The sequence below is a fragment of the Leucoraja erinacea genome, chromosome 17 (genome assembly GCF_028641065.1).
Source record: "Leucoraja erinacea ecotype New England chromosome 17, Leri_hhj_1, whole genome shotgun sequence".
Taxonomy (NCBI): Eukaryota; Metazoa; Chordata; class Chondrichthyes; order Rajiformes; family Rajidae; genus Leucoraja; species Leucoraja erinaceus.
In genome coordinates, this window is record NC_073393.1 from 11,978,180 (window position 1) to 11,999,287 (window position 21,108).

Sequence of the window (21,108 nt, forward strand, 5' to 3'; positions counted from 1 at the left end):
ACCGCATTTAAAATATTGCGTTCATTTCTGGGCATCATGTTATAGGAAACATATTGTCAAGCTTGAAAGGATTCAGAAAAGATTTATGAGGTTGCCAGGACTAGAGGGTGTGAGCTATAGAGGGAGGTTGAGTAGGCTGGGTCTCTATTCCATGGAGCGCAGGAGGATGAGGTGAGATCTTATAGAGGGAAACAATATCATGAGAGGAATAGATCGGGTAGATGCACAGTCTTTTGCCCCGAGTAGGGGAATCGAGGACCAGAGGACATAGGTTCAAGGTGAAGGGGAAAAGATTTAATAGGAATTCGAGGGGTAACTTTTTCACACAAAGGGTGGTGGGTGTATGGAACAAGCTGCCAGAGGAGGTAGTTGAGGCTGGGACTATCCCATCGTTTAAGAAACAGTTGGACAGGTACATGGATAGGACAGGTTTGGAGGGATATGGACCAGCACAGGTAGGTAGGAGTAGGAGCTGGGACATTGTTGGCCAGTGTGGGTGAGTTGGGCTGAATGGCCTGTTTCCACACCGTATCACTCTATCTCCCATTATGAGTTGAATGTGAAAGAAAGTTAAAATCTAACAAAAACTATAGAATTTGTTTATTATTACTCTGCAAATCTCTTACTTTGCAGGTTTCAGAAGATTTGATAATGGAACGTTTAAGTGGCCTTCATAACAAGAGGAGTTGAACATAGGAGCAAAGAGGTCCTTCTGCAGTTGTACATGGCCATGGTGAGACCACACCTGGAGTATTGTGTGCAGTTTTGGTCTCTAAATTTGAGGAAGGACATTCTTGCTATTGGAAGAGTGCAGCGTAGGTTCACAAGTTTAATACCCTGGATGGCGGGACTGTCATATGTTGAAAGAATGGAGCGACTGGGCTTGGAATTTAGAAGGATGAGAGGATGTCTTATTGAAAAATATAACATTATTAAGGGATTGGACACACTGGAGGCAGGAAACATGTTCCCGATGTTGGGGGAGTTCAGAACCAGGGGGCACAGTTTACGAATAAGGGGTAGGCCATTTAGAACGGAGATGAGGAAACACTTTTTCTCCCAGAGAGTTGTGAATCTGTGTGATTCTCTACCTCAGAAGGCAGTGGAGGCCGATTCTCTGGATGCTTTCAAGAGAAAGTTAGTTAGACCTCTTAAAGATAGCGGAGTCAAGCGATATGAGGAGAAGGCAGGAACAGGGTACTGATTGTGGATGATCAGGCATGATCACAGTGAATGGCGGTGCTGGCTGGAAGGCCCAAATGGCCTACTCCTGCACCTATTGTCTAAGTATACAAAACATTGAAATACAATAAAACACACTTGTTTTGTCACATTGCCAATTCCTATGAAGGATCTTTGATCTGAATTGCTATTCTCTTTTACATACCTGCACTTTAGTCCGTTGAACTGTTTCACTGTTCTTTTTACAATCCATGTTCTTGGGATATCTAAATATGTAAATCCAAATTTTATTAGTTATTTATGTTATGACATCGGTTGGAAGCTGCATACCAAATTTCGTTGAGCTTATGTGCAATGACAATAAAATATATTATTATTACTCCATATTCAGCTCAAATTTGTGTCTCAATTTTGCCATGGTTTTGTATTGCCAAAAAAATGGAAAGCTGTCAGAAGTGGGATTCGAACCCACGCCTCCAGAGGAGACTGCGACCTGAACGCAGCGCCTTAGACCGCTCGGCCATCCTGACAGTGGCTGCACAAGACAGCGACGCTTCATTCCTCCATGGAGCGCACGGGTGTGGGTGGGGTGGGGAACGGGACGCCGAGCTTGAATTGGGAATGTATCTGTGTTTTATAACTGTGTGTTTATAACAAGTAGATGTGCACGGATCCAAGGCAACGTTGCGGCCGAGGTTAGAGGTTAGAGGCTGCGGCCTTGGCTGAACTCTGACCCCCGCTCAGTGATGGAGGCGGCATCATGGCGGCGCGGACGCTGATCCGGGACGAGGTGGAGGATGTGGTGGCTCTGGCCCTGCGCTCCGGCCTCACGGAGCGGGACATCGTGCGGCTGCCGTCCGTGAGGAAGCTGCTTGGGGACGGGGCTTGTGTTAGGGCCTCGTCGCCGCGCCAGGGAGTGCGGGGACCGGCGGCGGCCGTGTTGTTGCTGTTGCTGCTGCTCCTACTCCTGGGTCTAGGCCCCTCGGCGCTGCGCCTCTGGTTCCACCTCCACGGATCCTCGCTAGAGACCGAGATGTGCGTGCTGGGCTTCTCCGACTTCCACAACCCTTTCCGCCAGCCCCTGGACTGCCGCGTCTGCAGCAACATCACCGCCGTGGACAGAAAGAGCAACCTGAGCCACGACGAGTTCCTGCGGGACTACGCCTACTCCATGCAGCCGGTGGTGGTGGAGGACGGCCAGAGGAACTGGTCGGCCAAGGACGTCTTCAACTTCGAGTTCTTCTCCCAGATCTACAGTAGCGGCAGCAGTGCCCTGGACAACAGTGGCAGCGAATGTCAGTTCTTCCCCTACGATACGGAGTTTCACAATTTAAGGGATGTTTTCGAGATGGAGGCCGGTCGTGTTGGCATGCACGGCAATGCCAAGCCTTGGTACATTGGATGGTGTGTGTCAAAATTCAGCTCTTTCACTTTATTTATTGTGTGGCCGTAGTGAATTATGGATAAACGATGGGCCAAAGGACTGTGAATACCAGCTTATTATTTGAGATGAGTCTAGAAATGGAAAGAGGGAGAGATAATGACCTGGTGGAATCGGCTTCTGTCACATTGGCATTGGTTTATTATTGTTCCATGTACCGACATGGAGTAAAACAAACCCATTGTTTTGCGTGCTTTCCAGACAAATCATGCAGTCAAACCATTCACTGGTACGACAGGTAGAGCAAAGAGAAAATAAACTGTATAGAATATAGTGTTACAATGAATGCACAGATTTTTTTTAAAAGTGCAAGTGCTACAGCCAGGTACAGTGAGAGATTGGATCCCTATCCCTCGCTAATGAGAGAAATGTTCAAAAGTCTGATGACAGCTGAGATTTCTGAATCTAGTGGTATGTGCTTTCAAGCTTTTGTATCTTCTGTTTGACAGGAGAGGGCAGAAAAAGGAATGACCCCGTGAAAAAAGGTATTTGATGGCTGCTTTCTCCAGGCAGTGTGGTGCAGGTAGAAATTGTGGGGGTGGGGAGGGTGGTTTGCATGATGTACTGGGCTGCATTTGTATCTGCAGTTTGTTGCTGTCTCGGGCAGAGCAGTTGCCAAACCTAGTTATTTTGCATCTGTATGGAATGTTTTCAATGGTGCGTCTGTGGAAACTTATCCAGTACACATGACAATAGCAAACATAGACCAAATGGAATCATAGAACTATACAGCACACAAACAGGCTCTTCGGCCCAACTTGCCCTTGCTGACCAATATGTCCCATCTACACTAGTCCCACCTGCCTGCATTTGGCCCATATCCTTTTCCTATCCATGCAGCTGTCCAAATGTCTTTTAAATGTTGTTATAGTACTTGCCTCAACTACCTCCTCTGGTAGTCGGTTCCATATACGCACCTCCCTTTGTGTGTAAAATGTTGTCCCTTGGGTTCCTATTAAATCTTTCCCCTATCTTTTCCCTTAAACCTATGTCCTCTCGTTCTTGATTCCCCTAGTCTGGGTAAAAAAATAATCTGTGCATCTAACCTATCTATTACTGATGTCAAGTAAAAACATGTAACCATAATTTGCAGCATGTCAACCAGTCATATGTGCCATCATGATCTTTGGATGTTTGCACTCTTTATTCTGGAACAGAAGTTAAAGAATGGTCTATACCAGGGGTCAGCAACCTTGTTCTGCATTGGGGCCAGGACGCCTATCTGTGAGTGTATGGCGGGCCACATCTATCACATGTATACATGGATCCCGCCCTGGATGGCAGGCAACAAATCACATGTTCACATGGATCCCGCCCCTTCGAGGACACCACCTGGAGCACTGGCCCCTGGTTATGGGCGCTCACGAACATGGCCCACCTACGGACCATTGCCTTGGCTCTGTCCGGAAGGCGGCGGCTCAAATACTCATACTCGCTCGTCCCCGGCAGATTTCCAACCCCGATTCCGACAGTGAAGCCCAGACACAGAAGGTGTAACTCTGATACACAACTAATTACCTCTGCCTTGCATTCGCAGCACATTACTCTTTCAGTCCTGGTGTTTAGTTTTGACCTGAAATGCCAATAGATGTTTCTTGACCTACTGAGATACTCCATCGTTCTACATTTTTTGCTCTAGATTCGTGCATCTGCAGTTTTATTTGTCAACATAGTCATAGGATGTATTGAACTATATTTTTTTAAATGCACAGTGGAACTAGAACAAATCTGGTGTGCCTAGGACTTGTGGGCCTTAGCTCTCATGCTCATGACACTGGTCAGAGTAAGGTATCGGAGGGGAGTTTCTCTGTGTTCCTATTCCTTCAGGTACCAGAACTTTTTTTTAATGCAGCCTGTAAGAATAGAGCAAATAGGTGATGATGGGCGCATTGGAACTCAATTCCATTTTTATAATTATCAATCTATTTTTATTTTCCAGGAGTAACTGTGATTCCAGTGCAGCTAGCATTTTGAGCAGCACTACAAGCGGCCATATTTTATCCCAGCCATTTCCGAATCTAGTAAAATGGACTGGATATTCATGGGAGTGCCGGGGCATGGAGCCCATATGCATGTAAGAACGATAAATTGAACAGTGACTATTTTTCTTGATCATTATCTAGTTAAGATTATCTCTCCTGATCTGAATTGACTTCTTTAATTTTCTATTCTATTATTCTCGGAGTTATGGTTTAGAGAAAGCACAGATTACACGTGGAGGACTGTATTCTGAATAGTATTTTGCGAAAAGATTATTAAGCCACCAGAGAGGGTAAAGAATAAGTTAATGGCAGTTGTGAGGATATAAAGATCAGCAATTTTCTATTCTATTATTCTCGGAGTTATGGTTTAGAGAAAGCACAGATTACACGTGGAGGACTGTATTCTGAATAGTATTTTGCGAAAAGATTATTAAGCCACCAGAGAGGGTAAAGAATAAGTTAATGGCAGTTGTGAGGATATAAAGATCAGCAAAGGGAATAGAGGGTGGGAAGTTTTACTAAAAAGCAAAAAGTTGAGGGGCTAACATGGCGATCTTCAATCATAAAATGTTTTGAAAGAATTTCTTTAATCAGAAAGCGATCATGTGGAATTTACTTCAACAGAGAGTAGTTGTGTGAATATCATTCATGCATTCCAGGGGAGAAAGAAATAGAATATTATGCTGAAATGTTTGGAAGCGAAGGAATGGTAGAGGACTTGAACTATTGCATGAACTGATTGGCCTGTTGCTCTGCTCCATATTCCCTTTATTTCTGGTATAATATTCAGTTAATTGCTTCCTTGAAGATAGGGGGCAATGATTCAGCGCATTTCTGGAATTCGCCACCTTACTTTGTGTTCGTATTGCTTACCCCTGACGAAATCTGAACAGGACATCGGTGAGCAAATTATTGTGTAAGGCACTGCAAAAGTTGCAAATTTGTGGATTTCACAATATTCCCAAAAGTTTTATGCAACATTTTTATAACCCTTTTTAAAATTCTCTCCACAATTCCCCTACTTCCCCTGCCTTAACCTCGTTCTCGCTGTCTGGTCTCGAAGCTTATGTCGGGGGCAGCATGTGTCAGATATTGGGAAAGAAAGTAACCTGCCTGCAACGACTTCTGGAAATTAGCCCATCCTTCTTGTGAGTTGGGGGTCTGGGACATTTTGTGGATGCGGCAAGCAAAGGGATACTTTCTCCATCCCAGATGTGACCGTGACCTGCCATTTGCCCACTGTCTAGTCCTCACTGACAAAATACAACTGACGGCTGAAAAAGGACAGCAGCTTGCTCTCAACTGGAGTGTAGCCAACAAAGTATAGAGGGTTTTAAAAAGCCCAAATGTTTGGAATCCCTCCCCAGCGTCATCACCATACATGCATCTACTGACTTTTGAAATTTGCTGCAGTGAATGGAAAAACCAACGTAACTTTGCTAAACTTTTGTCTGCCTTGTCCACAATAGAACTGTTTTTGCGGCATCGTGCAATTGAGATAGGGTCTTATTGATTGTATACGTGTTGTGTAAAATAACTTGAATGTGACTTCTATCATCGTTGTCTACATTTTCCAGCACCATTACTGTATTCAGCTGGATTGAATTTCTTCTAGGATACGATATATCTAGCAATTCTCTACTTTGATGAAAATGTACACTATTGCTGAGGTGAAGCAGCTTGTTGCTAATCTTGTGCATAAATCTATAATGCTACAGCTGATATATTATCTGAAGTCACAACATTTGTTATTATCAAGTATGCTTTTCCATTTCCTAAATTGAAATAGACTGAACTGAATTGGCTGAAAACTGATCCTAGTGGTGAGCACATCAAGGTGAATCATCTCCTCTGTACTTTTCTTTTGCTACCACATAATGGTCCAGCGCTGTCGACAATGAGAATGATCACGGAGCCGTTTCCTCCCATTACTTTAATGTCACACCATTCACAATTGTAGGTGACAAAACTTTAATCTGATCCGTTGTCCCTGGTATCACTTGACTGTCTATAACATTTTCTTCCACTATTTAGGATGCCTGTTGTAACTTTACCAAGTTGGCATCAACTATGCAGTACAATGAAAAGTGTTTTTTTTTTCCAAAGCAACAGTGGCCTTTCCTGTCAATGGTATCATAGATATAACTGCAGTGGATAAAATGGCACGGGTGAAGTTGTGGGGTTTTCCCCTTCTGATGGTGTTCTCATCACTTACTACATATCCCATCTGCTACCTTTATCCTTCATAATTCTGCCAGTGAGGTAATTTGTGCTGCTTTTGCTGCATTCTTGGTAATGAATGTCCTGGTAAAAACACTCTTTGTTCCTGCTATCTCCAATGCTCCTTTTGTGAGTTCAACAAGGACAACAGCTGAGACAGGGCTGTACATGTTGGTCAACATGTTGGCTTTATGCTTATGGATACAGTAACTGCAGATGCTGGTTCATAAAACAGGACACAAAGTGCTGGAGTAGCTCATGCACGCCAGGCAGCATTTCTAGAGAAGGGTCTCAACCTGAAACATCATCTATCCATATTCTCCAGAGATGCTGCCTGACTCGCTGAGATACTCCAGCACTTGTGTCTTGGTATCTGAAGCTTGAGGCTTCCCAATTTCAGGAGGTGCGGGGTCTCTCTTTAGAGCAAGCCACTATGCTGCTGCATCTAGTGGGACTGATTTGCTGTTGATATTGGACAAATCCAGAGATGATGATGGGATCATCTGGGAAGCTGAATCAAACGCATAAAATTAGATGGAAAATGACCGTTTCTTATGCAAATTCAAGCAACGTACCAGAATTTTTTAAAGTCCTGAATAGACCGGAAGTTGTGTGCAGTGTTGTGCTCTGGTAAAATATTAAAATCTGATCTGACCACAGACATTCACCATTAACTTCCATCCGGCACTCAAATACACCTGGACCATTTCCGACATTTCCCTACCATTTCTCAATCTCACAATCTCCATCGTAGGTGATAGACTACTGACCCTTCATCCACTATACACCCACTGACTCCCATGGCTATCTGGACTACACTTCTTCCCACCCTGCTTCCTGAAAGGACTCCATCCCCTACTCCCAATTCCTCCGTCTACGCCGCATCTGCACCCAGGATGAGGTGTTCCACACCAGGGCATCCGAGATGTCCTCATTCTTCAGGGAATGGGGGTTCCTCTCTTCTACCATAGATGAGGCTCTCACCAGGGTCTCTTCTGTACCCCATAACTCTGCTCTCACTCCCCATACCTCCACTAGTAACAAGGGCAGAGTCCCCCTTGACCTCACCTTCCACCCTGCCAGCCGTCACATACAACAAATAATCCTCCGACATTTTCGCCACCTCCAACGGGATCCCACCACCGGCCATATCTTCCCATCTCTTCCCCTGTCTGCTTTCTGCTCCCTCCGTAACTCCCTGGTCAATTTGTCCCTTCCCACCCAAACCACCCACTCTCCTGGCACTTTCCCTTGCAACTGCAGGAAATGCTACACATGTCACTTTACCTCCCCCCTTGACTCCATTCAAGGACCCAAGCAGTCTTTCCAGGTGTGGCAGAGGTTCACCTGCACCTCCTCCAACCTCATCTATTGCATCCGCCACTCTAGGTGTCAGCTGTTCTACATCGGTGAGACCAAGTGTAGGCTTGGCGATCGCTTCGCCCAACACCTCAGCTCGGTTCGTATTAACCTATCTGATCTCCCGGTGGCTCAGCACTTCAACTCCCCCTCCCATTCCGAATCTGTCCTTTCTGTCCTGGGCCTCCTCCATGGCCAGAGTGAGGACCACCGTAAGTTGGAGGAGCAGCACCTCATATTTCGCTTGGGCAGTTTACACCACAGCGGTATGAAAATTGACCTCTAATTTCAGGTAGTCCTTGCTTTCCCCTCCCCTTCTCAGCTCTCCCTCAGCCCACTGTCTCGGCTTCTTCCTTTCTTCCTCCCCCCCCCCCCCCCTCACATCAGTCTGAAGAAGGGTCTCGACCCGAAGCGTTGCCTATTTCATACGCTCCATAGATGCTGCCTTACCCGCTGAGTTTCTCCAGCATTTTTGCCTACAGCCAATCTAAATGTGACTGCAACCCAGGGACTTGTATTGATATTTGACATGAGCAAACCTGCACATACGGTTAGGTCCTTTGGGCTCGGGTTGAGGGTTCCATGCCAATACTGATGCTTGAGATATAGAAACTGCTTGTGTGATCTCCATTATTGTGGTTTGTTGCCGCAGTCAGTCCTGTGTCACCCCACAGTATAGACCTTTAACATTCTCAAGCCCAGCAACTTCCCGTTTTGATATCTGACCTGAACTTGACTCCAATACTCATTGACAGGGAGTGATCACTCCTGAAGCATTTTACTACGTCAAACTTCATAGTTCAGCGAGATAAAGCCCCCAATAATTGTAAACTAGTCAAATTGGCTTCTTAGGATTATTAAAATCTTTATTTATTAAATTAATTATTATAAATAAATAATTATAAATAAAATAATAAAATAAATTATTAAAACCAAGCGTTAAAAAAAGTGTTAAGCAAAGCTGTTCTGAAATAAGTTTCAAGCACAAATCATGTTTTCTATCCCTGTATCGTTTTATTTTCAATATCAAATACAAAATCATGTGCAAATGTTTTATTGGCTCTGCTTAATTTGTAATGGCCCCATCTGTATGAAAAATATTATTTAGTCCACTTATTTTTAATTCGCCAAACTATAGAAACAAATATAGTATTACCCTCTCAATCCTTCATGGTAATTTTTTTTAAAAGTCTAAAAGTTCCTTCTAAGTTATTGTTAACCTAAAGCAGAAGGGTCAATTTTGAGCCCTTCTGCACAAAAAATGTCGTCATGTTAATCAAATGAACTATTGCCGAACCTTTGATAACTGACACTTGTGTACAGAGTACCCTGTATTTCCTAACTATTGTCCTGTATGAGTTCAACATAACTTCATCATTTTTATATTCACTTCCTGTTAATTTTTCTTTGTGGTATTATTACCACACAGTGGTTTTCCTAAATACGTGCAGTTGAGATAATTGGTTACATTAAAATGACAACATAGTCTAGATAAGTAGCAAACAGCAGTGAAGGGGAATTGTAGGAATGTGAGCGAGAATAAGCTGCACGATTAAAGAGAATCAAGGAGAGAAGGAATGGGTTGAATGGCCTCCTTCAAGTTCAAGTGAGTTTATTGTCATGTGTCCCTGTATAGGACAATGACATTCTTGCTTTGCTTCAGCACACAGAACATAGTAGGCATTTACTACAAAACAGATAAGTGTGTCCATATACCATAATATAAATATATACACACATGAATAAATAAACTGATAAAGTGCAAATAACAGATAATGGGTCCTTTCTCATAATCTCAAGTTTTTAGACTAACAACAGTAACTTCACATAATGCAATTCACGTGAATGTCTTTTACAATAAGCCTCATTTCACAAACAGATTTAGTTTTGTATTTATATTAAATGCCATTTGAAGCAAAACACTGGTAACGGTGGCTTTCTAAAACAAAAACAAAAAATGCTAAAAAAAAAACACAGCATCTGTGGAGAGAGAAACTTTTCAGGTCTGTGGCATCAGAAGTCATGCTTGGTCCCCAGGCTCTGACCACTTTAAAGGCCTGCCACACTTTGTCCTGCCTCTCTTCTATCCCAGCTTTCTTTCCCGCCCCCTACAATCAGTCTGAAGAAGGGTCTTGACTCGAAACGTCACCTTACCACAAGAATTTTTTTTTACGGTTGGAGTTTCATGTAGCCAAGCTCCAAAGTCAGTGTGAATGTTACTCCCGATATATTCTCCTGTCTTATATACAACCCAAGTTCATTTAACAACTCTAATTGTGTGCATTATAAATCATAGAAGTTTGTTCCAATGCCTGGTCCTCCAACATTTGATTTGTGGCAACAAAAACTCTACAGGAAGGATATTTTTCTGTTCACCATAGTAAATATGTGATTAAAGTTGAATGGGTGTACTACCATAATATGAAGTAAAATAGCGAGGAAAATATTCACAAGGATGTTTCCTGGATTACAGTTGAGGTTTAGGAGATGTTAGGTAAGCGGGATCTGTATTATCTGGAGAAAAGGAAGGTGAGAAGTGATATGATAGAGGTATGTAAAATTATGAGAGGCGTAGACAGCCAGAGTTTGTTTCTATTGGTAGGCTGTCTAAAAGTAGGGGGCTTAGGTTTAAGGTAAGAGGAAGGATGTTTTAAGAGGATTTAGGGATTAACATTTTCACTTGATGGAGTTGAATTGATTGGAATGAGCTGGCAGAGAAGGAGGTGGAAATGGGAACACCAAAAACATTTACGAAATATTTAAACAGTACTTGAATGATCAGGATTTGGTATTAATACGGGCAAGTGGGATTAGTATAAACAGTATATCTTTGGTAAATATCAGCATCTGCAATTGCTTTCTACACATTAGTATAGACAATAGTTAACAGAGACATGATTGTGGTCCGAAGGGTCTGATTCATTGCTGTACAAGTTTAGTTTTGCGTTCAATGATTGTTGGCATAGACATTTTCCTTCCCGATATATAATATGGAAATGTCTTTCAACTTATGTTTTTCTCCTTTTTAGATTGATGATGTAGATAATCCATCTTGGCAGGCACAAATCAGGGGCATCAAACACTGGCATCTGGAACCCCCAGCAGAATGCTACTACGAATGCTCTTCACTGGAAGCCATCGTGTATCCTGGGCAGATAAGTATGTAGGTTTGGCTAATGTGGGATTCTTGTAAATGGGTGATTATTTGTAATCTTAGGTTCGTTTTTTATTTTCAAGATGCAGTGCGGAAACACCGAGTCCGCGCTGACCAACGATCCCCGCACACTAACACTTTCCTACACGCGCTAGGGATAATTTACAATTATACCAAGCTAATCAACCGACAAACCTGAGTTGGGGAGGAATCCAGGGATCCAAGAGAAAACCTACGCAGGTCATGGGGGGGAAACATACAAAATCCGTATAGCCAGCACCCATAGTCGGGATCGAACCCGGGTCTTTGGCGCTGTAAGGCAGCAACTCTACTGTTGCTCCACCGTGCAGCCCCTAGTCATGGACTCAGTGGGCCAACAGGCCTGCTTCTATGTGTGAGAAAGAACTGCAGATGCCAGTTTAAATCGAAGGTAGACACAAAATGCTGGACTAACTCAGCGGGTGTGGCAGCATTTCTGGAGAGAATGAAAGGATCACGTTTCGGGTCAAGACCCTTCAGACTGATATCAGGGGAGGGGGCGGGACAAGGATAGAATATAGTCGGACATGCTGATTCCTATATTGTAAATTCACCCTTAAATTACCAATTTTTACCTGGATCCAGTGTGCCCACAAGTTTGTACATGTATGTGAATGCATTGAACAGTTCAGGCTTGTCACTACATGCCTGGTGCTGCCTGGAAACAAAACTTTATGATTTGTTATTGTGTGATCGGTTGTTAGATGAGTATAGAAGCTGGGATGTAATGTTAAAATTGTACAAGGCATTGGTGAGACCAAATCTGGAGTATGGTGTACAATTTTGGTCGCCCAATTATAGGAAGGATGTCAACAAAATAGAGAGAGTACAGAGGAGATTTACTAGAATGTTGCCTGGGTTTCAACAACTAAGTTACAGAGATAGGTTGAATAAGTTAGGTCTTTATTCTCTGGAGTGCAGAAGGTTAAGGGGGGACCTGATAGAGGTCTTTAAAATGATGAGAGGGATAGACAGAGTTGATGTGGACAAGCTTTTCCCTTTGAGAATAGGGAAGATTCAAACAAGAGGACATGACTTCAGAATTAAGGGACAGAAGTTTAGGGGTAATATGAGGGGGAACTTCTTTACGCAGAGAGTGGTGGCGGTGTGGAATGAGCTCCCAGTGGAAGTGGTGGAGGCAGGTTCATTGGTATCATTTAAAAATAAATTGGATAGGCATATGGATGAGAAGGGAATGGAGGGTTATGGTATGAGTGCAGGCAGGTGGGGCTAGGGGGAAAAAAAAATTTGTTCGGCATGGACTTGTAGGGCCGAGATGGCCTGTTTCCGTGCTGTAATTGTTATATGGTTATATGGTTATAAGTTTAATTTCCATGCTGACTCCTGATCACTGTGATTTGACGGTAGCAATGCCGTTTACTGCCACCGTGAGCTTTTCAGCTACAGTCCCGGATAATCCTTAGTTTAATAAAGACAAAGACAGCCTGTCAGTGGGTGTTAGCTGCCCCCTGAATACATGATTACATTTGAATTACCCAACAATGAACGGTTTAGAGATCAAATGATCCCAGCCGGCTCGAGTAAAAATAGAAAATACCAGAAATACTCAGCAGATCAAGCAGCATTTATGGAGAGAGAAACAGAACTAATGTTTCAGGGTGATGACCTATCATCAAAACCTAGAAATTTGTAAATCAAACCAACTTACATTGTAGAGAAGGGGCAAAATGGAGAGAACAATGAGAATGGCTGTCAACAACCCCTCACTCATGTGTTTCCTATTACCTGCCATGCTTTGTCCTGCTCCTCCTCTCTTCCAGCTTTACCCCCCTCATAATCAGTCTGAAGAAGGGTCTCAATCCAAAATGTCAATTGTCCATGTTATCCAGGGATACTGCCTGACATGCTGACTTACAATACAATACAATACAATTTATTTGTTATCATTTGAACCCAGAGGCTCAAACGAAATTTGGTTTCTGCAGTCATACAAACAAGAAGAAGAACCAAGACACAACACAATTTACACGAATATCCATCACAGTGAATCTCCTCCTCACTGTGATGGAAGACAAAGTCTTATCTCTCCCCTGCACTCCTCATTCTCCTCCCGATGTCAGAGTCAAAGCCCCTGGCGGGCGATGGTAAATAAGTCCCGCGGCAATTATAAAGCCGCGCCGGGTAATGCAAGGCCGCGCTCCGGGTCTTGGTGTCGGAGCCCCCGGTGTGCGCTAACAAGTCCCGCGGCCATTTAAAGCCGCGCCGGGCAATGTAAGGCTCCGCTCCAGGTCATCCTCAACCCCGCAACTCGGGCGGGAGAAGTCGCCGTTGCAGAAGCCCTGAAAAGCGGTCTCCCACCAGGGACCCGCGGGCTCCCGCTGTCACCGTCCACCGGGCCGGTGGCTGGAGCCCCCGAATCTCCTGGGTCTTGATGAGAATGCCAGTGATAGATTAGATAGTTGAGAGAGATTAAGTGAAACAATGTAATGGAGTGGGCTGAGAAATGGTGGCGAAGGCTTGTTAGGGGATGCAGATATAGAAGTTAGGAAAAGAGTCAGAAGGAGCAGGTGAGTCTGCAAGCACTCTGGGAGTAATAAGCAAAGGTGATGAAACTTTCAAGTTCTATATATACCAAAGTAAGAAGTGGTACCTAACAAAAATGTTTTAGACGGAAGCAAGGAAACTTTCTCATACCCCACAAAGACTGACATTGTGTGCACCTTTGATTTAGAGAAGTAAGTTAAAGGCAAATGTATTTAATGTGGGAATTTATTAAACCAGGCAAAAGAGGGTACTGTGGGGGCTGGGTGATGGGGTCTCCTGGTAGGGCTTTTTTTCAAGTAAGAAGTAAAGAACCTTCAGGCCATCTAGGTGTGGGTTGGAAGCTTAGAAGGATTGGGCGTCCATGGTTGCAACTGGGAAATAGGTAACTACATTTGATAGAGGGGATTAGAGATGTCAGATGTATGTGGGAAGAAACTGGATACGGAGAAAAATAATAGTCATGGGAAGAAAAATTAGGTTCTGGACTAAAACAACCGGTCTATTAGGAGAGTGCATTTTTGGTATGTTGGGAAGGAGGTGCAGCTGGGCTCCGTCTGGGTGGAGGTCTAAGGTAGGAATGAAGATGCCCAGAGCAACTACAGACAGTGACACTGGGGACTGATGTCCTGGAGATCTGACTATATGCGCAAAGTAGGTTTCAGTTCGATTTTAGCAATACCGTTGAATAGAGCTCTTAAATTCCCCGAGAGATAATGCCGTACATACTTTGATAGCTTCCTTACAGGTAAAATTTCCCTTGCTTAAGTTAGCTGATCGCAACCTGATGATTAGGCAAATCCAACAGTTGGAATGGTTGGGGTAGGGTTGGAGAAATAAACGCAGTCAAGAATTCCATTGTCCATTGTTAATTTGTGATCTCTGGATTGGATACGATATGATAGAACTTTATTTATCCCAAAAGGGAAATTGGTCTGCCTACAGTCATAAAACATAACAAGATACAGGAAACATGAAACGAAAGTGATGAGTGGAAAGTCCAGGATTGGGGATGAGCAATGGGGGGGGGGGGGGGGGGGGGGGGGGGGGGGTTGGGGGGGGGGGGGGGGGGGGGGGGGGAGGAAGAGGGGAAAGGGGAAAGGGAAGTCAGTCTACCCCCACGACAGAGGGAGAGGTGTAGTACTGTTTGATAGCCGCAGGGAAAAAGGATCTCATGTGGCATTCTGTGCTGCATTTTGATGGAACCAGTCTGTTGCTGAAGGTGCTCCTCAAGTTGACCAGTATGTTATGGAGGGGGTGAGCTGTATTGTCCAAGATGCTCTGCAGTTTGAGGACCATCCTGCCCTCCAAGACCTCCTCCAGTGAATCCAACTCCACTCCCAGGACGGAGCCAGCCTTCCTAATCAGATTGTAGATTCTGTTGGCATCCGTGTCCTTTGCCCTGCTGCCCAAGCACACATAAGCACAGATAATGGCATTGGCCACTACCGATTGATAGAACATTTGCACCATCTTACTACAGACGTTGAAAGAGCAGAGCCTCTGCAGAAAGCACAGACAGCTCTGTCCCTTCTTATGCAGTGCCTCAGTGTTCCTACACCAGTCCAGTTTACTGGAATAATGGGGCTAATGCTTGGGAATTTGAAAATGTGAATCATTTGAAGACATTTTACGGGAAGCTAATTTAGAAGGACGTGAACATAGAGGAATACACGGAGTTAATTAATGATGTAATTGTTTTATTTAATTCGTCGTCGGACAGAGGCATTTTGTAAGGACAAATTAGTAGAATATCCAGTTGCCTGTTGTCTCGTCTCACATGAGCAATGTGTGAAGGTTTGTGGGCATTTACTGCAACAACTCCATGGTTTCAATTACTGATTTGATAGAGGAAGCGCTAAATCGAGTGACTGTAGAAGCAGATGAATCTAAATAATTTATATTCATCCAGCTGAATCTTATAAATGGTTGAACGAACAGTGAACCTTAGTAACACACACACGCACAGAAGTCCCAACAATGCATTCCTGCTGATGAGGGATTCAGCTCACCGAGGTTGTCCATTCCATACTGAAAAGCATAACGACAGCCAAGAGTTTGCTAATACATGATTCATGGTAATAGCAAGTTTTTTTTGTTGGTGTCATGAGGATATTTCTTTACTTACTGAAGATGGTTCATGATATATTTGTTCATGATATATCTATTTTTATTTCTATTTATTTCTAATGCACTCTGAATGGACACTGGTTGAGCAATGTTTTTTTGTTTCCTCTGGGTATGTGAATACTCAGGAAATGACAATAAAGATATACAATACAATGGTATTGCTTTATAGACTACAAGCACCTGCCTTGTGCTGCACTGTTTCTGTTTCAAGATATCACATTACTGACTAGTTGCCTTTAATGCCCACAACATCCAAATTAAAAGCACCAATAACAGACTGATAATGAAGCACCATGCTCAGGTAATCAGAGAAGATTCATGACGAGTACAAAGCAGTACTGAACAAATGTTTATGTACAATACCGCACACGTCAGAATGTAGGATTATGGAACCTCAATCTTTTTTAATGTAATGAATTTCTGCTATATATAGACACGAATTAGACAAGAGAGGAATTGCATATATACAAAATCTTTCTCCTGGTTTAGTCGGCCAAATTCAAATATCAATCACCCATCACTTCTACAGATTTGATGTGATGGATCTGAGGGACATCATATCAAGGTATCCTTGATGTTCCACTATAAACTCCAGGGCAAGGGGGCTCTTCCAGCAAAGGAGTAGAAGTTAATCTTCTGCGATGTTATGTTTTTTTTTAAACTTTCCCTTCCTTCTCTTTCAGTTGTGCTGGACACAAATAAATGGTTTCACGAAACCCACATTTTGGGAGAAGAACTCAGTATTACTATTGGTTCAGAATATGACTGAGCTGCAAGGTTTTAACTTCGAGTAAAACGCTCAGCGCCGTGTTATGGCATTAGAGGAACGATCGGAGAAAGCTCACGGGATTGGTAACTGATTCTGGCCTCATTTAGGTGGAACACCATGACCGTATATTGGATAACGATCCGCACTGCCTCAAATGGTGGGTGATTAATGGAAGTGACTATCAGATTGAACTTTGCTCTCAACTGGATGTTTAAAAAAAACTTTTTGGGGAATTCCAGATATTTAAATTGGAATACTAGAACCAAATAGGCTTAAAACAAATGTGTCATTTTTTGGCTTTAAAACAAAAATAGTAATCTCTTCCTGTAGCAATAACATGGTTCTTCAGCACAAAGACATGTCAATACTTCCTTGGAATCCTCACAGGGTCAGCATTCAAGGCTGTGGTGGTGTCAACCAAAATCACAGTTTTAGAAATGTTGCCATCTTTCCCCTCCCACCAAGTCCAAGAGGATGGTCTGAATAGTTGAATGAATTTCAGATTGTAATTGTTTCTCCTATTTGGTTGCTAGATTCTAGCATTCGATGTGTATTCATTAGCTGCATACAACACCTTTCTCCCAAACACATTGCTGTGTATCCTCTTTAAAAACAGTTTTCTCAATACTCTGTGCCTAACAGGTCCCCAAATCAAAATGTATTTATTCGCTTCATGTTTTGGCTTCCAGTGAAATGAGTTTGGAGTTATGAGATCTTTGTTTCTTTTTATTTAAAAACATTTTCAAAGTTGTATGATTGAACACGTCCAATATTTGATTCCGTTTCCTCTCTTGCAAGTGCCATATTGAAATCGGAAAGCGGCAGATGTCAATACCGTGGGCATATTCCTGATGTAATTGGTTGTAATTCATCTTTGTGATTATAAATCAATGTCAGAAATATTTATGAATGTACAGAGTATTAAGATTTTTCTCAGAGTACTTTATAATTCTATAATGAAAAAACATATGACACTAATAACAGCTTTGATAATAATGGTCTCAGATTTGAGTACTGTACCACATTGGATCAACTGGATGCTGAGCTAGTGTCACCCAGTCTTTAGTTTCCAGGATTGACTGTTGACTGAAGTAAAGATGGTGAGTTATGGCATTAACTTATGTTTAAAAAATGTAACTTAATTGTAAGATTCGGATGGCCTCCATGAAACACATTGTCATTTCACGTTTGCTTGTCATCTCCTCTGAAATGTATTAAATTATTTAATTACCATCTATATCTAAATTCATTCCATATGACACTCTAAAAGTCTGACCCAAAAGAATTTCTATTCACGGACAGTTTGTGAATAGTATCAATTTCCTCAAGTACACAAGAGCAAGAAAACTGGATGCAGAAAAAAAAAAAAACAGAAAAGCTGGAAACAGTCAGCCTATCAGGCAGCAGCACATGTGGAGAGAAAAATAATTAACATTTTATGTTAATAGCTCTTCAGAACTTTTATACGTAGTATTCACTGTATAACATGTTTATCTTGTTTACAAATTTGTCCTTAAATTGTTTGGGTTGCCTTCCTCACAGGAATGACACTCCCATTACTGCATTCTTTGTAATAGATAATATGTTTGGTACATTGCTTGAATGTTTTTTTATTGTTGTTCGAGAGTCAAGTTACTCTCCTGATGTGCAATATTCATGGTTTTTATTGACATGTTAATTTTGCAAGTTACTCATGTAAGATTTGTGGAAATAAAGCATTTTTGATAATGGTACTTTTTACACTTGCGATCTTTGAGGGTGCTTAAAATAATGAAAATGTTGAACAAAAATGTTATCCAGGCCTTGAGCAAATGAAGTTAATTCTGCACACAAATAAAGTGTTTTCAAATGTGCTCTGGCAATGCCCAATTCCACTTTGCCCTCGTCTTTTCAATTCCTCCCCCACCTCTTGTTTATCATGCTTCCAGAGACAATTGCTGTGTTTACATGGATAAAAAAATGTCAATTTATCATTCTTAAAATTACTCCGACCATCTGAACATCACCTAGAAATGCAGAAGCCTGGAATAAAATGGGCTAAGTGAGTTTGAAAATTAGAGTTAGTTAGAAATAAATAACTAACAGGGAGAGTACTTAACTGGATTATTTTTACTGTTTTGCAAGGTATTCCAAGAATCAAATTACTCTGTCATTGTGCCAGTCAGCAAACCCTAGAACGCAGAACAATATGTTAGAAGGAAGTTACCTTCAACACTGAGTGACTGTCATAGAGAGGAGAGCGGGTAACAGGTGAATACCTGAGTGCAGTTTAAAAACAAAGAGAAGGATTTAACAACTGAGTGGTAGACAGCCAGTGTGTCTCAAGAGGCAGGACACTCCTGTGCCTTTTATACCTTGCAAGAAACATCAGGTTGGGTTATTTATCACTGCGACAAACAAATGAATATTATTTGATAAGGATAAGGGGGAATTCCTTTAGGACCAAGATGAGAAAAACATTTTTCACACAGAGAGTGGTGAATCTTTGGAACTCTGCCGCAGAAGGTAGTTGAGGCCAGTTAATTGGCTATATTTAAGAGGGAGTTAGATGTGGCCCTTGTGGCTAAAGGGGTCATGGGGTATGGAGAGAAGGCAGGTACGGGATACTGAGTTGGATGATCAGCCATGATCATATTGAATGGCGGTGCAGGCTCGAAGGGCCGAATGGCCTACTCGTGCACCTATTTTCTATGTTGATGGAAAATAAACCAGTGCATGTTCTGGATATTAGCAGATGAATATTAGTTTGCCGCTGAAACCGACATATTGCAGCAGGAAATACTGTAGAGGCTGCAGTAGTCTGTGAATGATTGATTTTACCTCGATGAGCTGATTTGCAGCATGCCCCTGGACAGCTGTGTCGATTTTATATACTGGTTGAGCCAAAATCAGCACTTTCATTTTGTACTATGCCAAAGAACATGACCCAAGCACAAGTGACTGGCATTTGGAAGGTATTTTGTGCAGGTGACATCATTATGAACCATTGCATTGCAAGAAACAGAACAAAATAAACTGCAGATTCTGGAAATCTGAAATGAAAAGCAGAAATTGCTGAAAACAGACAACAGCTGTGGAAAGATAAACGGAATTAATGTTTGCAATCAAATACTTTTTTTGTCAGAACTGGCACCACAGCCTTGTGAGAGAGCAACTCACAACACAGCCTGGGAACAGCCAGCCAACAAAAGCTTTTCATTGTACCTTAGTACACTTGACCATAAACTAATAAACTGAATTATGTTTAGAGATACAGTGTGGAAACAACTGTATACTAGTTCCAGTCTACACACTAGGGACAATTTACAGACGGAAATTAACCTGCAAACCTGAATGTCTTTGGGATGGGGGAGGAAACCGGAGCACCCAGAGAAAGCCCAAACTCTGTACAGACAGGACCCAAGGTCGGGATTGAACCTGGGTCTCTGGCACTGTAAGGCAGCAACCCTACCGCTGTGCTGCCCCTGGCACCCATTGGTCTGAATGGATGGGTAGATATAGGTGCAATGTTTAGCAGATAAGATGGGGGGAGTGTATCACAGTGGTCTGAATTGAAAGTGCTCCCCACTGTGCAAATGTAATTGATTTGAAACTATTCCTGTGAATTGTGTGACTTAAACAAACTCAAGTGTAATCACATGCAGAAAAAGAACATTTTAAGAAGTCCTCTCCCTCCATTAGATCCACAGTTTTCACAAGCTAACTGCTGTTGTAGTACTGCAACACAGAGTTATGTATCTGAATGATTGCTGTGTCAGCACTATTGAAATCTTCCATTTGTGTGAGATAAAGACTGCCTTGTTCGTAACTGCAAGTGTCTTATTATATTCCTTGGAGATTCATAACTTTCAAAGAGTTTATTGTCAAATGCTGAAAATATTTTCTGTGGAGTGCTTCCATTTTAGAGGTAAAGCCAAATTTTCTCTCCCTTTAAAGTATAGTTTGCAATTGTTTTTCTCAACAAATAAATAAAATAAATAAACCAAATAAAAATGTCACACCATATGTCCCTAGAGGGCACAGATTTGTGGTGAGAGGGGCAAAATCTAAAGGAGATGTGCAGGACAAAAATGATCTTACACAAGAATGGTGGATGTGTGGATCTTGCTGCCAAGGCTGGTGATGGGGGCAAATACACCAGTGGTTTACAATAGGTTTTTGGAAAGGTACACGGATATACAGGAAATGAAAGGATGTGGATCACGTGCAGGCAGACGGGATTGGTTTATATTGGCAGCATTTTCGGCGCAGACATTGTGGGCCAAAGAGCTGTTCCTATGCCGAATAGTGAAAGGCCTGGATAGAGTGAATGTGGAGAGGATGTTCCCAC

At 42.5% G+C, this 21,108-nt stretch overlaps 1 protein-coding gene and 1 non-coding gene across 4 annotated transcripts; one reads left to right on the plus strand and one right to left on the minus strand.

Moving 5' to 3' along the window:
- Positions 1-1,629: 1,629 nt before the first annotated feature.
- On the minus strand, positions 1,630-1,712 carry trnal-cag (transfer RNA leucine (anticodon CAG)). The gene has a single exon. It is a non-coding gene; the product is annotated as a tRNA-Leu (tRNA).
- A 74-nt stretch (positions 1,713-1,786) lies between these two features.
- On the plus strand, positions 1,787-18,511 carry LOC129705118 (uncharacterized). 3 transcript variants are annotated; one of them, XM_055648535.1, is made up of 4 exons: positions 1,794-2,586; positions 4,563-4,697; positions 11,214-11,347; positions 16,693-18,511. In XM_055648535.1, exons 1-3 carry the CDS (start codon positions 1,943-1,945, stop codon positions 11,224-11,226), a joined length of 792 nt encoding a protein of 263 aa, XP_055504510.1. In that variant the 5' UTR covers positions 1,794-1,942; the 3' UTR covers positions 11,227-11,347; positions 16,693-18,511. The 3 variants fall into 3 exon arrangements, with proteins under 3 accessions (XP_055504511.1, XP_055504510.1, XP_055504509.1); XM_055648534.1 differs by having other exon boundaries at positions 1,795-2,586; positions 11,214-11,343; XM_055648536.1 differs by lacking the exons at positions 11,214-11,347; positions 16,693-18,511 and adding an exon at positions 3,073-3,108 and having other exon boundaries at positions 1,787-2,586.
- The last annotated feature ends 2,597 nt before the right edge of the window (positions 18,512-21,108 follow it).